Raw genomic sequence first — 16,179 nt, 5'->3', positions numbered from 1 at the left:
GGAATCTTGTCACAGCCCTGGGGAGACTTGGCCACCCCTAACCTTTTCCTCTCCTTCACAAGGGGAAGTCTTGGAAGCCAGGAGGATGGGGGTAAGGGTACCAAGCAGGGCAACAGTGAGGCAGGAAGCCAGTCAAGTGCTGGCTCCCAGAGATGTCCAGACCTAATAGGCACCCCGTGGGTGAAGGGAAGCCTGGGGAGATGGAGCAGAGTCCTGGGAGTAGTCCAGGGTGGCTGAAGGACAGGCTGTCTTAGTCACCTCAATTCCCTTTTGCTCACAGGCCAAACATAAGCGTTACTTCGGTCACTCAGCTCATGTGACGAACATCCGTTTCTCTCATGACGACAAGTATGTAGTCAGCACTGGAGGAGACGACTGCAGGTACCAACCTGATTCATCTGGCTCTGCCCCGAGGCCTGGCCTTCACCCCTACCATCCCCACCTCAATTGTCAGCTCCTCCCAGGGGCACGGGAGGGGCTGGTGTAGGAGGTGACCAGGAGATGCAGTGAGGACTTGCCCAGTATAAGGTATTTAGTCTCCAGTGACCCCAAACCCTAACTGTGATGGGCCTCTGTCCCCACTAGGCTGGCCTGGGATTGGAGAGAAGCCAAGGGCAGATCAGAGCTACTCTGAGCATTGCTGGTTGGAGGGGCAGGTACTGAGAGACCCCACCCCCACACCTCCACGTGGCGATTCCAGTAGGAGCTGCTGGACAGTCCGCAGCACCCACTGCATATAATCAGAAGCTGAGTGACCTCGATCCGTGGGCCTTATAACTCAGAACTTCCAGTTCATCACTAGAGTTCTTAACATGGACGATTAATCCACAACTCTGTGAGAGGTTTACAAATAGTAATATTGGGCCTCAGTCACGCAAAACACGTTACCCGATTTTACACGTGAAATCAGACAAGGGGTAAAGCCATTAGGACCCGTGCTAGTTAGAAGCTGGAGAACCTCAACCAGCTGTGTGGACTCTTGAACTGGGTCTGCCCCTAACCTTCACCACTGCTCAGTGAGAGACCAGCCCCATGCTCTGGGAGGCATGAGGTCTTCCAAAGTTTTGGAAGAATCCCCTAGCAGCCTACTCCAGAGATGCTATCAGAACCTCCAAGGAGCTCTCTTGTGTCCCTCCACCAAGGGCCTTTCTTATTTGGAGTGTGGGGGACCAGCACGATGTCATCTGAAGTCATTCAGCTTCTCCACATCTCATGTAGATGAAGAGCTTTACAGAAACATGAATACTGGTTTCTGTTCAGTTGAGGACTGGGCTCAAAGGGGCATCAAGAAGAAACACATGCATTTTTAGCAGTCTGAGTAAGGTTGTGGAAAAAGTACCTGTAGAGAATTTTAACCCACTTTCTACCCAAAAGCATTGTGTAGAAAATGGCCCCAAAGGATGCTTTCTACTGGCCCCCCGGGAAACATCCATCTCCAGGGCACTGTGTCAACCACCGCAGGCACTTAGAGCTGTTGAGAAAGGGCTGACAGCAGCTCCTGGGGTGGGGAGCGGGGGGAGGACCCCCAAGCAAAGCAGCACCAACCCAACCGTGAACAAGCAGCCGCAGGAGACAGACGCTAACCCGGAGATCTGAGGGGGCTGTCAGTCACTATAAAGGGCTTGGATGGCAACTTCCCAACACAGGGCCCCCTCGGCCTGGCAGCCATGGGCTCCTGTCACCCCTGGCCCTGTGCTGAACACTAGAAAGAGCTCTCCTGCTTGAGTGGAGCTGATAAAACCTCTTCAGTGGTAACAAGAGAGAAGTGTGAAGTCAAGCTGCCAGCAGTCCAGTTCAGAAGGGACATGCTGAAAGAGCCAGACCAAACAGATAACATAGACCTTAAAAAAAAATAACCAATAGACCTTTAATTGGTAGCAAGATCCCTGGTTTGTCTTTTAAAATTGAAATAAAAATGTTCAGCCGGAGCTTGACTCTGGAGCTCTTGGCAAGAATGACTTTTGTCGCTTGACAAAAGTTATGATGTCCAGCCCTGAAAAATGTTTGGTCTGTCTTTTCAGTGTATTTGTGTGGCGATGCCTGTAAATGCCAGAATCTGCTTTCCTGCTGCCGCCACGGCTGGCAACCACAGAGGCCGTGATGAGGTACCTCCTGGCTGCCAGGTGCTGGGAAAGGTCTACACCGCAAGCTACATGAGCTCCAAGTGCTGGTGAGATGTGACTGCTTCCATCACCTGGAGCTTCCAAAACTGGGATGTCAAGAAGGAAGGTCAGTGCTGACGTGTTAAGACTGCTTGCCTCTCTTCCTGAGACTACAAACTACACGTACTCACTACACTGACAAAGAAATCCTATCTGATAATGTAGCCCACTGACAAAATTTAAAGCCTCAGTTACCCTAACCAATATGTAGCTTTTAATTTGCATCAAAACTTTTACAAAAGATGTTTTGCTATTATGTTTCTATATACTTTAAAAATGTTCATTTTTACAAATAAGGAAGTTGAACAGGACAGCTTAAGTTAGTTTCACTGAAATACTAGAAATACTGATAGCCTCTGTTCTCCACATTTAGCTTTCGAAACCAAATGAGCCATGTATAAACAAGTTGAGAAACTTAATTTTTTTAATGTTTCATTTGCAGAGTTTTATATCCATTAAGTGCCTTTGAAAGCTTCCAGTTGTGTGGGCTGCTAATCTCACCTCCCACAAATTATCTCCTTTCTACATATGGTGCTAAAACTTCAAAACTGAGGAGGGCTACAGGATCCTAGCAGATTCCTGGTCACCCATGTCATGTGTTTAGGTCAAGGCTTCCCAAAGGAAAGACATTAGTTATGTGCTTGGGAAACAGTGGCTATTTGAAGTTGAGCAGCAAAGAAACTTAAGTTCAGGTGTTGGAAGATGGGTGGGTAGAGTAGGTTTCATTATACTGAGTGCCAAACCCACAACATCCAAAACATTTCAAATAAAACAAACCTCTACTACAAAATAGAAGGGAAAACAAAAAAGCGCAAGTAGGTCCAGGAAGATGAGCTGATTTTTCCTACTGAACCTAAAACGGTAACAGAGGAGGTGCCCGGAGGCTGCGCTGGGAGGGCCACTCCCAGAGTGGGGTGGACTTGACTCCAGTGATGTGCTTCAGGTGAACCACACAGGTCAGGTCTGGATTCAGAAAATCTCTGCAGAACAAATTCCTAAGCCCAAAGCAGTATTTGATAACTCAAGATTATAGAACAAAATAATCTAGCTCAGAGTTTGGCTGGATGACAGAAAGTGACTTGGCCAACAAAATCAGAAGCACCCTGGACCACCTCCCATCATACTTGACACTTGCTAACCACTGACAAAAGAGGGGCTGATGATGGCACGTACTGGGAAGGCAGGTTGGTGACAGACTGGGACTCTGAGCACATAGATTATACCAATTAGACCTTCTAGTCTGAACTAAAATTCTGGATCTTGAGTTACTGGCTATTTTCAATTGTCAGTTTAGAGGAATGGTGAAATGAAGCATTTTCAATTAAATAGATTAACATTTACCACAGAAGTGCTTCAACATTCTAAATGGATTAGATCACTCATTAAGCTATTTTTATACGCCAATTTATTAATGCCTTACATTAATCCACTGATAGGTTGTTGGGCCCACAGTTAGAGTCCCCATGCAGCCCTAATTCTGTTTTCTGTATCCATGTGACTGGTGACGCTGAGTGATAACCATGTCTGCCTATATTGTACACTGACCTTTCATACTGATTGAATCTTGCATTGAAATAACTATGTGAAGAACAAGTTCATCAATGATGATATATGTACACACTATATTTAAAGAGCAATAGTGTCTGTGTCAAGAAAAGTTCTTAAATCTGATTTGTAAACATTTATATGGTTTGATTTTATGTATGTTCATAAATCCTGCACTGTATTCCATATGTTAAAATATTGGTGCATGAATTTATTTTCAATTAAAGTATAAAAACACATAATTTAAAAACATTTTGGTATCTGTCAAATAGATTTATGTAGATGTGTTCTTGTTTTCAAAGTAAACATGGCTACACTGAGCTTAAAGCCTTTCTGGAAGTCACACACTGGTGGAGGCGAAGTCTACCCTTTGTGTCTGATACCTTCGTTCTACAGCAGGTTCATGAAACCAAAATACGAAACAGCGTTTAAGTCTATAAGCTTTATTGATACTTTGCTTTTACAGTTCACAATGCATTCCACAGATTTAGTTCAATACAGCTTAAACCACAATTGTATAAATCGTCATTTATAATTTCTTACATAACAATGTTTGATATTTGCAAACATTTTTGGAAGCATTAGATTCAGTCCAGAGTCTGTGATAAAATTAACTACAGTAAGTCTGTGCAATGAAGTTTATGTTGAGTTCTGTTTGCATGGCATCGGTTCATGTTGAAAACAGATGGTAGTGCACCTAGAAATATGTTTTTCTCCTAGCTTATGTGCTTTGGAACTACACACGTAAAACCAATGACAGAAGTATCAAGCACTGTGGGGCAGCTGGAAAGGAAAAGGTCTAAGCTTTGTGAAACACTATATATAGATATATATATAATCTATATTTACTTATATTGGCAATTAATACAACAGTAAATTTCACAATACACCTAGAACATACCAGAAAAGGCAAGCTTTTTCACTCCTGCTTTGGTGGTATGATCTCGTCTAAACATTTCAGAAAATCTGCATCAATCTACACAGACCATACACAGTGCACAAACTGTGAAAAGGGTTATTTTTTTCAGCTCCACTTTCTTTGCAATTCCCCAAATACAGCAAGACTACCTGCGACAAAGTGTAATATACAGCTTTCTCAGATCTTTTTTTATTCACCAGTGCCTCATACAGGAAAAACAAATATGATTACAATTTAAATCCATACATAGCAGCTTACAATACTTAAGATGATGAACACAGGGCAGTCAAGACAGGTCATTTTTCCTCAGACACTGCGTTGCTAAAAATAAAGATCTGTGAAACTGCACTGCAATGTCAAGGCTGTGTTCTTCCCTGACCCTCCCCAATGGAATCAAATGAATATCCCCTTTAAAGATAAACTCCTATTAACTATTTCAGGCTTTCTCATTCAGCTTTACGCTTCAATCCAGGGATTTTTGCTTGGATTCTACAAATGAGAAGGAGGGGCAAAAGGTCAGTGTAAATACTGTGAATTTACAATATTCTGTTTTCTTGCTTCTTAAAAATGTCTATCCTTCAAGACTTACATGTACATTGCTCAGCTTATACAAGAAATAAAATCTTAAGGCTGTCAAACTACAAGCTATAATTTTGCCACCCTGACCTCACAAATTAGACTCAAAGCCTTAGATACATGTAAAGTGACACAGAATCAATGATCCAAATGTTAGAAAAAAAGTCTTTCGGCAACTCACACTTTAGGTCTGACTAAAACTGACTACTATGTCTTGACATGAAAATACTGCACTGTTGTCAAAGTCCAGTATACCTAGCCTTGGTGTAAAAAAAGTGCAGATTTTAAATACTTACTTAGCCATAGCATCTTTAACATTCTTATTTGCAAGTCCTAGATAATGATCTATTTGCGCCTGAAAGAGATAAAGAATTTATTAGAAAATTGCCATTGCTAAAAAATCTTAGAACTGTGTTCCAACATATTAAAGGCTTAATTTAATTAATTTAATTAAACTGCCACAGTTCTCGTTTTTATAAGGTTTTGGAAACTGGCACCAACATTTCTAAGTTCCACATAAGAGAATGAGCTTTGTATTCTGCAATTTGCAGTTAAATTACCTGATGCCGTTCATAAATAACAGGAACACTGAAGAGTGAAATCAGAGCTGAAAAAGGAAATACACAAGCTTTAAAGTAGATTGCAGTGTTTGTTCCCTAAATCATACAAAAGTCATCAAACTGGCAGCACTCTTAAGATAGCCAGGAATGTTCCTACTATGGGGAGACACAGCTGCTGGGGGGCAGAGCAATGAGTTAACCAAGGGAGCCAGAAGCCACTCCTGGCTTCACATTACAGACTTTATAAAATATAGGCATCCCTAGTTAGTTAGACATATGACTGCAAATCAAATAAGGCCACTCTTGATCTGGTTTATCACTGCTGGAGTAGCCTTTAGGAAGTAAAGTGGCATTTCCATAAATAGTGTAAGTATTAGCAATTTATTTAAGATCACAACCTCTAATGTATATCCCTGTATTTTTCCTACAATATAAGAATATTTCCCACTAAAATATCTTGAAGTTCGTTGCACACCATTTTTTTTTTTTTTTTTTTTTTGCTGTACTGTGCAGTATGCAGGATCTTGGTTCCCACACCAGGGATCGGACCCATGGCCTCTGCAGTGGAAATATGGGAGTCCTAACCACTTGTCCTCCAGGAAGTCCCCCATCTTTTAAAAAATTTTTCATTCTATTGGTTCTGTAGACTTACCCAAAATTAGTAGAGTCAGACCATTGAACAAGGCACCAACATAGGTAAATACCCACATCAACACTGCAAACTGTAAGAAAATAACAGCCAATTAAAGACAAAATTCAAGTAAAGTTTTAAAATTAAACCTTCAAATAAATACATCCCATGTAAATGCCAAACTACCGCAGGCATACTCCTTGGAGATTTGGTAAAAACAATATGGATATTTCACTAAGCTGCCAGGCTCGATTCAGGAATTTCAGAATCTAATTAAAACAGTTAATAGATATGATTCATTTTCCTCTGGAGTACATTACCAAATAGTTGATGCCGTTTCCTCTAAAATCAGAAAGTATAACAAAGGTCACCACCTTACCCCTCCAGCTCTACTATAAGTATTCAACTTCTAAAATGGGAAGACTGGAAAGCTATCATAAGAATTAACTACTGAAAATGATTTTAAAGTACCAACAAGTGATTCAAGATTTATATGAGCTGAATGAATCAGACATATATCTGACTAAGCAATAATGGTGCAAGGAGACTATGTCTCAAATACCCAAAATATCAGCTCTAGCATTTTATTAAGGATCAGAAGCACTTTCTCTCCAGTAATAAATGTTTTAATAGCCAATGAGGACTCCTCAAACTTTTAAACCTAATTATAAAATTGACTATTATTATTATTTTAGCCGGAGAAGGAAATGGCAACCCACTGCAGTGTTCTTGCCTGGAGAATCCGAGGGACAGAGGAGCCTGGTGGGCTCCCGTCTATGGGGTCGCACAGAGTCAGACACGACTGACGCGACTTAGCAGCAGCAGCAGCATTCTTTTAGCCACTGCCTTCTTTATTTAGCAAACACTAACCCAGTTCTTACTGCTGATGTATTAGTACCACACACAGTTTTAAGTGCTTCACAAATACAAACTCATTTATTCCTCCTAACAATTTTATGAGGTAGGCACTGCTATCAGCAGATGAAGACACTAAGGAAAAAACAGAGGTTTAGGAACTTGCCAGAGTTGAGGTTATACTGTTATTAAATACAGCAGTTTGGGAAAAGCCTTGTTTCTATAAAGTGCTTTCATTTTGAGAAGCCCTTTATTTCCTCACCATACTTTACTCATAAATGGTTGAATAAGAGGATTTCAAAGTTTTCTTCCAGTTCTTGGTGACACCATATAGTAAAAACTCAATGACATGTTCAAGCAGTTCTTGAAGACTTACAAACACCAAGTCAGTCTAGATTTTATTAAACATTCAGCAGAAGCAGTTTCTCTGTTTCCTATTAAAAGCCTTCATATGTCTGGCAATCTCTCTGCCCTGTTTAGTAGGTCACAAACATCCCACCATGATGCCGCCACCTACAATTATTTAGGTTTCTAAGAGCAAAGTATAAATGAAAAGGAGAGAGGAGTGAGCACCTCCATCATCTAAAGAAGGGATCAGCAAACTTTCTGTAACTAAAGACAGAAAACAAACATATTTGGTTTTATGGGCCACAAAGGATCTCTGTCACATATTCTTTGAATATTATCCTTTAAAACCATAAAAAGTATAATCAGCTCCCAGGCTGTACAAAAACAGGTCACAAGCCAGACCGAACAGTAGCTTCCTAACCCTTATCTAAAGCATATCTTTGTCCATGTAGCATTCATTCAGCAAAATCTGATTGAATGCCTACTATGAGCTGGGTGTGTGTGTGCGTGCTAAGTCGCTTCAGTCGTGTCCGACTCTTTGCGACCTTATGGACTGTAGCCTGCCAGGTGGGTTGCCATGAGCTGGGTACTGAGCAGTAATTAAAGTGCTCAGACTCAGGAAGTTTCTTTACTGCAGGTTAGGGAGAATCTTGGTATTCCTGCACCAACTGTCAATTCTACAAAGAACAGCACTTTGGTTACCCCTATAACTGAATTAAATGTTCAAGTGAGCAAATATCAAGCATTCTTAACACCTGCCAATTGCAAATCAAAAATTAAATGCTGTCTTGGTCTTTGCAACTTCTATGGAACCTCTGGTAGAAAGGTTTGAAGCATGACTCCAGTTAGCAAGCCCTTTCCCTCTCACATAGTTTTACAGACTCCTATTGCAAAAGCTAAATATAACTTCTGCACTTGAGCAAGTTTACCATAGAGCAACAGAGTTATTTTCATCCATCACCATCCACCGAGTCAAAAAGAGAAGGGTCGATCTTCTACATTTTAGAAGAAACTGCTTTAGCAATAGATACCCTTACCATGATAAAATTCAGAAACTAACACACAAGCTAAAAGTAAGTCCTAATTTGGTCATAAAGTCACTGACAAGGTTGCACTCTAAATCCATAAAGAAAGAGAAGCCCAAGTCTTCACACCAAGGTGAGGTAGGGGGTTCAGATGTCACTAGATCTGCCTCTTGCAGGACACTTTCTAAAAGCCAGACGATCCACGTGCAGAGAGAAGTGGAGGGAGGCTTCAGACCTTTGTGGGGGCAGGCTGGTGACACAAATGCATGAGGGAGTCTCGGTGAGGACCAAGGCAGACATGTGCCTTTTACCTCTTAAGAGCGCCTGCAATCCAGCTCCACAAGTCAACGTTCCAGGCCAATGCCGCCATGTTTCCCCATTTTAGAAGAGAAACCCGGAAATTCACATTTTTATGTGCTATCACAGAATTTGCAAATGTTGCAGCTAAGTCTGGAGAAAATTTAACACTTCAGGGCCCAAAACAAAAATACTGGGTAAGGGTTTCCAGAGAGGACTCCATCAGAAAAGAAAGGAGTTAAGAGCTAACATCAAGCAATTGCACAATTATTGAAACTTATTATGTAATAACAGCAACTAACAAATTTCTCAGTTAACTTCATCATAACCCCAAAAGTTAAATACTGTTGTTATCCTCATAAAAGAAAAAACCAAGATACAGAAAGATGAGAGCAAGTTGCCAAACCAGAGGTGACAGTAATTGCAGGTTCATCTGACTCCAGAATCTCTGCTCTGCTATACAGTAAAGCCATTTACAGAGTGCACGTGTGCTAAGTCGCTTTAGTCATGTCTGACTCTGTGTGACTCTATGGACCGTAGCCCGCCAGGCTCCTCTGTCCATGGGGTTTCTCCAGGCAATACTGGAGTGGGTTGCCATGCCCTCCTCCATTTATTAATGGTCATGAATGTGCATGCTGTTATAAAGAAGCAGGGAAAAGTCCAATGAACACTTTAAACCTACAAATTCTATGCCATTCCATGGCAAACACTTGGCAACACTGCAGCCAATGCATACTAACTGAGGAAGCCAAAGGCTCATGTCTCCTTAGGCAGTAATGAGACAGGAGGAAAGCGGGGCAAAGCACAGTGAAGGTCTAGTAATACTTACTGGAAGAGGGCAAAGGCCATATCTTATCTTTTGTCTGGGGGTATAAGGAATTCAATTCAAGTGTGTATCACATGTATACCTCACTGAAAAGCTCTGTAGATTTTATTTGATGATGTCTCTATGGGTGGGGAGGCATTTTTAAGGAAAATAGGGGGAGGGTACATGACAATTTCAGAAATTACTTTGGCAATTCTTTCATTTTCAAACTTTTTCTGCAGTTTTAAACACTGGAAATCATTTGACTTCTGCTATCTTCAGCCTCATTCATTACTAATCACATTTTCACAAACTCATTTCCTGTCTAAATTTTCTGTGAGCCAAAGGAACCAGAAAGGAAACTGTCAAAATGTGTATGTTAATAAATGCCTAAGAGCCTGAGGGCTATATTTAATGTTCTTTTAGGTCAGCTATTTCTGGAATTCAGGCCTTTTTTCTCACTTTCAGATTTCAGATGGATTTCTGGAACATTATGGTTACCTGATGTTCAAATATAGCTAGACATTTTATGACAATTTTAACAAATACTTTACCCGAAAGTCATAGATCTACTTTCATAAAGAATCCAGTATTTATCACGCAAAGTCATGTGACAGAAAAATAAGAACCTCTGCCTAAAACACCTGGTCTTAGTATCTGGTAAGAACAGAAACGATATGGACCTAACAGAAGCAGAAGGTATTAAGAAGAGGTGGCAAGAATACACAGAACTATACAAAAAAGATCTTAATGACCCAGATAACCACGATGGTGTGATCACTCACCTAGAGCCAGACATCCTGGAGTGTGAAGTCAAGTGGGCCTTAGGAAGCATCATTACAAACAAAGCTAGTGGAGGTGATGGAATTCCAGTTGAGCTGTTTCAAATCCTAAAAGATGATACTGTGAAACTGCTGCACTCAAAATGCCAGCAAATTTGGAAAACTCAGCAGTGGCCACAGGACTGGAAAAGGTCAGTTTTCATTCCAATCCCAAAGAAAGGCAACACCAAAGAATGTTCAACGCACAATTGCACTCATCTCACATGCTAGCAAAGTAATGCTCAATATTCTCCAAGCGAGGCCTCAACAGTACGTGAACTGAGACTTTCCAGATGTTCAAGTTGGATTCAGAAAGGGCAGAGGAACCAGAGATCAAATTGCCAACATCCATTGGCTCACAGAAAAAGCAAGAGGATTACAGAAAAACATCTGCTTCACTGACTACGTTAAAGCCTTTGTGTGGATCACAACAAAATGTGGAAAATTTTTGAAAAGATGGGAATACCAGACCACCTTACCTGCCTCCTGAGAAATCTGTATGCAGGTCAAGAAGCAACAGTTAGAACTGGACATGGAACAACAGACTTATTCCAAATTGGGAAAGGAGTATGTCAAGACTGTACATTGTCACTCTGTTTATTTAACTTATATGCAGAGTACATCATGAGAAATGCCAGGCTGGATGAAGCACAAGTGGAAATCAAGATTACTGACAGAAATATCAGTAACCTCAGATATGCAGATGACACCACCCTTATGGCAGAAAGCAAAGAGGAACTAAAGAGCCTCTTGATGAAAGTGAAAGAGGAGAGTGAAAAAGCTGGCTTAAAACTCAACATTCAAATAACTAAGATCATGGCATCTGACCCCATCACTTCATGGCAAAAAACATGGGAAACAATGGAAACAGTGAAAGACTTTATTTTTTTGGGCTCCAACATCACTGCAGATGGTGAATGCAGCCATGAAATTAAAAGACGCTTGCTCCTTGGAAGAAAAGTTATGACCAACCTAGAGAGAATATTAAAAAGCAGAGACGTTCTTTGCAGACAAAGGTACATCTAGTCAAAGCTATGGCTTTTCCAGTAGTTGTATGGATGCGAGAGTTGAACTATAAAGAAAACTGAGTGCCAAAGAATTGATGCTTTTGAACTGTGGTGTTGGAGAAGACTCTTGAGAGTCCCTTAGACAGCAAGGAAATCAAACCAATCAACCCTAAAGGAAATCAGTCCTGAATATTCATTGGAAGGACTGATGCTGAAGCTGAAGCTCCAATACTTTAGCCACCTGATGATGCGAAGACCTGACTCATTTGAAAAGACCCTGATGCTGGGAAAGACTGAAGGCAGGAGGAGAAGAGGAGGACGGGATGAGATGGTTGGATGACATCACTGACTCAATGGACATGAGTCTGAGCAAAGCTCCGGGAGCTGGTGATGGACAGGGAGGCCTGGCGTGCCCAGTCTATGGGGTCACAAAGAGTTGGACACAACTGAGCAACTGAACTGAATTCAAAGTACTAGACTTTTTCTTGGGATCTGAAGTTTCAAAAGGCAGAACCCCCTAGTAAAGCTGAGCCCAGTGGAGACCTTCATATGCTTTTCTAATTAAGAGGGTGGGAAGAAAACTATAGCCCAAGGTTACAGCTTAAAACCACAACCTTTAAAACCAGTGACTCTCCAAGCAGTGTCCTTAGAAAAATTAAATTTAAAAAATTAAATCATTTCAGGGAATGGGACTCCCACCTCTTCCCATTCCCAAGTATCATTAAATTGTACAGCTTCCAGTGACTGCAATGTGCAGCCAAGACTGACAACCATTGTTTTAAAAGAAGAGCCCCCATCTAAAGACCCCTTACATAGAAGGTAAGTCACAGAATGGAATTAAACCTTAACCAGGTGGTTTAAATTTGTTCAACCATCTTATACTACTGTTCTGGTAGTAATGGGTGTTATTTAAACAAGGTTGACAAGTATCACTGGGTTAAATAAAGTTATCCAGCCTCTTCTGGACTTCTTAGAAACTAGTAAGGTAATACACACTGGGCTCTCCAAGAAAAGGACACAGACACAGCTTCACAGCTCACTTTCACTAGAGAACCGTCCTCCTTTACCTCCTTTTCCATTCATTCTCTTCCCCTTACCTTATATCTGGCACTCAATGTAACAAACCCACTTTACAACAAATACTGAGGACTGATCAAAACATCTGCCTGTGGTAAAATTTTATACTGTTTGAAATAAATCCTACTGAATGGAATTAGAAATACTTTGTCAGTGATTTTGCCCATACTATTTGACTAGAATTAGTCTTCTGGCAAATGAACTGTTTCTCAGTCTATGGACACCTGGAATCTTTTCTGAGATTTAGAAGCCTGCAGTTAACTGTGAGGGAACAAAACAAATGCAGCAATTACAGCTGACCTCTGAACACAGGAGTCTGAACTACACAGGCCCACTTGTCAGCACAGGTTTTTCAATAGTAAATACTACAGGATCCTCAGCTGTTGGAACCTGTGAATACGGGACCAGGGGTACCAGAGGAAGCACAGACACAGAAGGGCCTTGGATGAGGAGGAACTGGGGCCGTGGAGAGCCAGCTATGAACTGCACAGACCGTCACCTGTGTGTGTGCGGGGGGTGTCGGTGCTCCTGATCCCCACATTGGTGAAGGGCCAGCTGCACACAAGAATTTAAAAGGAGAAATCTGCAGGGTGTGTCTTTTTATTTGTCCAAGTCAACCACCAAACGGGAGATGTAGGCCAGGCACACTGATAACCACCATCTGATGTCAAATCTTTTCCAACAGGCTTGATGAACCTTGGGCTTTGGTTATTTTTGGTTGTTTCTTCAGAATAACATATAGAATAGCCAGGCCCTCTCACACACTTCCAAAAATATGATAGTAAGAAAGGAGGAGAAAAATTTCACATGCTAAGAATAATGACTCTAAATTTTGTAATTTCTGAGGAAGGTTTCAAATAGAAGTAGAGGTAATTAGGACCCAGAATCTAGAAATGTAGATTATATAAATTTGAGGGCATGAAACACTTACAAAGATAGTGACTTACAGAGAAACCTCTTTGAAATTTTAAAAAGCTACTATTTTAAATAAGCCACAGAGCTTGCTACAATGTCTATTTTCTAAATGGAAAAAAAAAAAAACAAAAAACTATAAATGAGATGACTACCTCCTGTACTTTCTTAAAATTAATGTGGTGTCCATTTTCCTAGCTATGAATGATACAAAATAAAAGTACTCCCAATCAAAAGTTGGTTTTTATAAATTTTTTAAAAACTCTGTTATTTAACAAGATAAATTCATTTGGAAACTGCAGAGACTGGGGCTATTTATTAGCAAACTTTCCAAATTTAAAATCTGAATAAAAGGAAATCCAATCAATTTAACAGAGCAGGTTTATTTTTCCTTTACATTGAAGAAGAGAAAGAAAAAAAAAGAGATCTGAAAAAATATTTTTGCTTGCTTTAGGGAGGAAGAATATTATTCTCCCACTAACTGCTGTGGCTAAAAGGCAAAGGGTAAACTAGTCAGAAGGAAAATAATCTTTTAAAAAATGCTCTCTATATGAATAAAAACTATGGGGGTGAGTGGCAAACACTCAAGAACTCCCTCTAGAAAAGGAACACTAAAGTCATTTTAAAGAGAGACAAAAGTGTTGTTTTCCTCCGCTTTTCTCAGTAAGACATACTAAGCAAGTATCCTGTGTTTCTATAGTTCCCTTATTCAGTGAACACAAGTGGAATCTATACTAACCATACACAATGATGTAAGAAAAGGTTTAACTGAAGTACCCCATGTACAGCAGAACCACAAAGTTGATCAAGGAAGACCCTCCATGTATGTTATCAGAGGGCTTTGTATTGCAAGAATAAGACAGACACCCTGCCTTACTCCTTGCCTCAACAGATTTTGAGACCTCAATGCAAGGATCATTCAGAGTGTTAATACAAATGTTATTTGGAGCCCTGAATGTATTTGCCTCAGCAGAAGTCACCAAGCAGCTTTCCTTGAGCTCTGGGCTTGCCAAAAAACACTACTTTGGAAAACCATTCAAAAAAGTTTTCTCCTTCCTAATCCTTAAGGAGAAGCGGTAGTAAACTAGGCTTCTAATTCAACTGCCTTTTTCCCCCCAATATTAAGAAACAGTATTTTTAAAAGAAAATTTCATAGAATTTAAGCGTTTCAAAAAGTAACCTATCCCATTATATGCCACTTCCTGTTACCTTCAAATTAGCAAAATGACTGAAGGCAGAATTTACCAAGTTCAGATTCTTTCATTTATGTTAGCTTCCTCATTAAAAAAAACCCCCAAAAACCCAAGGTAATTTTCAAAGGAAATTTTTAAAATGAGATTTAACAGCAAAAAGAAATTATCTCATAAAAGTATTTATTAATAAAATTTCCTTTTACTCTACTTTCAAATATCTGTGGAAATCAGATTTTAAAGGTTTTCTAAAGTATTTAATCAGTCCTCCTATAATATTTTCTCACTTCCCTAGCCTTTGCAAATATTTCCACACCTACATAACTGTCTACACAGAGAACTGTGTATAGATGACAATAAACTGAAAGAATAAGATTTCAACTGATTAAAGACAAGGGGAAACTTGAAGCTCTAATTTGTAAGAACTAGAAAACAATGAATGAGTCATTCCCAGATCAATTTGTTTTAAACAGATTTCTTCAAGAATGCCTCTTCTCTCAAGAAAAATGTTAGACATGCATAACTGTCTTCACTGTTACACAGTGCAAACATGAGCACTTTGAGTTTATATCTGTTGCAGTTTTTATTAATAAATATAAAAAAAAAAAAGACTCCTCAATCCAGCTTCCTGATGCCTTTGTTCAAAGCCCTCCGCTCCCCCCCAACAATTTCTGACTGCCGAATTCAGAGATGGCCCTACGCTATTTGAACCTCTGTGTTACTATTTAGTGTTTCCTCTCAATCAACTCCTACCCACAAAACCCTTCATTTTAAACTACACTAGTGCATTCCCCTCAATAATTTTTCAAACATGTTCTATGAACAGTCAAGCTGTTCATGAACAGTCAAACTGTTCATGAACAGTCAAGCTGTTCAATGCAAATACCATTTCAATGAATAAAAACTGGTTTCTTCCAGGACCCATGAGTACAAGGTTGTATTTGATTTGCTCCCAAATATTATTTGTTTCCTCTTGATACTAATCAAAGATCCCAATGATATAACCATGATCTCTTTATTTACAGACTGACATCAGATTATTTTAAAGCACTACTACAGAATGGGTCACTAAATGCAAGCACTCTACACAAAAGAGATAATCAATAATAAAAGGAAACTCAATTTTTTACCATTAATGTTATTAGTAACTGAGGTTCCAAGTCTTAATAAACTGAGAGAAGCACACAGCTGAAAATAACGTCCATTACTGGCTTATTAAGACTAAGATATATGTTAAAAGCATTTTGAGCATTTAAATCTATTCTGACCACCAGAGAAATTGTTTTGCCAAATCTAAAGGCCCAATCGTCCTATTGCTATGACATCCTTGGTTTGCACAACAAATTGCAAACTTGTACATATCTCTTAGAAAAGAGAAATTATGGTAATTACTACCATAGTACATTTCTACCCAGGCTTAGATATGAAACAAGTCTGTCTTAAATCACA

General features: G+C 40.0%; 2 protein-coding genes across 6 annotated transcripts in view; one reads left to right on the top strand and one right to left on the bottom strand.

The window, feature by feature from the left end:
* EML6 (EMAP like 6) overlaps window positions 1–4,323 on the top strand; it is a 274,839-nt gene extending 270,516 nt beyond the window's left edge. The window contains exons 40-41 of the mRNA XM_061155430.1: window positions 281–381; window positions 2,022–4,323. Coding sequence (XP_061011413.1) covers window positions 281–381; window positions 2,022–2,046 — 126 coding nt within the window. The 3' untranslated portion in view covers window positions 2,047–4,323. The remainder of the gene's footprint in view (window positions 1–280; window positions 382–2,021) is intronic.
* RTN4 (reticulon 4) overlaps window positions 4,135–16,179 on the bottom strand; it is a 69,494-nt gene continuing 57,449 nt past the window's right edge. For 4 of the 5 annotated variants that reach the window (XM_061155431.1, XM_061155432.1, XM_061155433.1 and 1 more), the window contains 4 exons: window positions 6,415–6,484; window positions 5,763–5,809; window positions 5,499–5,557; window positions 4,135–5,115 (listed from right to left, as the gene is read on the bottom strand). In XM_061155431.1, coding sequence (XP_061011414.1) covers window positions 5,073–5,115; window positions 5,499–5,557; window positions 5,763–5,809; window positions 6,415–6,484 — 219 coding nt within the window. In that variant the 3' untranslated portion in view covers window positions 4,135–5,072. Of the gene's footprint in view, window positions 5,116–5,498; window positions 5,558–5,762; window positions 5,810–6,414; window positions 6,485–16,179 lie in introns of those variants that run through there. The other variant, XR_009694765.1, reaches the window with a different exon arrangement.

Source organism: Dama dama, chromosome 11 (genome assembly GCF_033118175.1).
Source record: "Dama dama isolate Ldn47 chromosome 11, ASM3311817v1, whole genome shotgun sequence".
NCBI lineage: Eukaryota > Metazoa > Chordata > Mammalia > Artiodactyla > Cervidae > Dama > Dama dama.
This window is presented reverse-complemented; position numbering and strand designations above follow the sequence as displayed.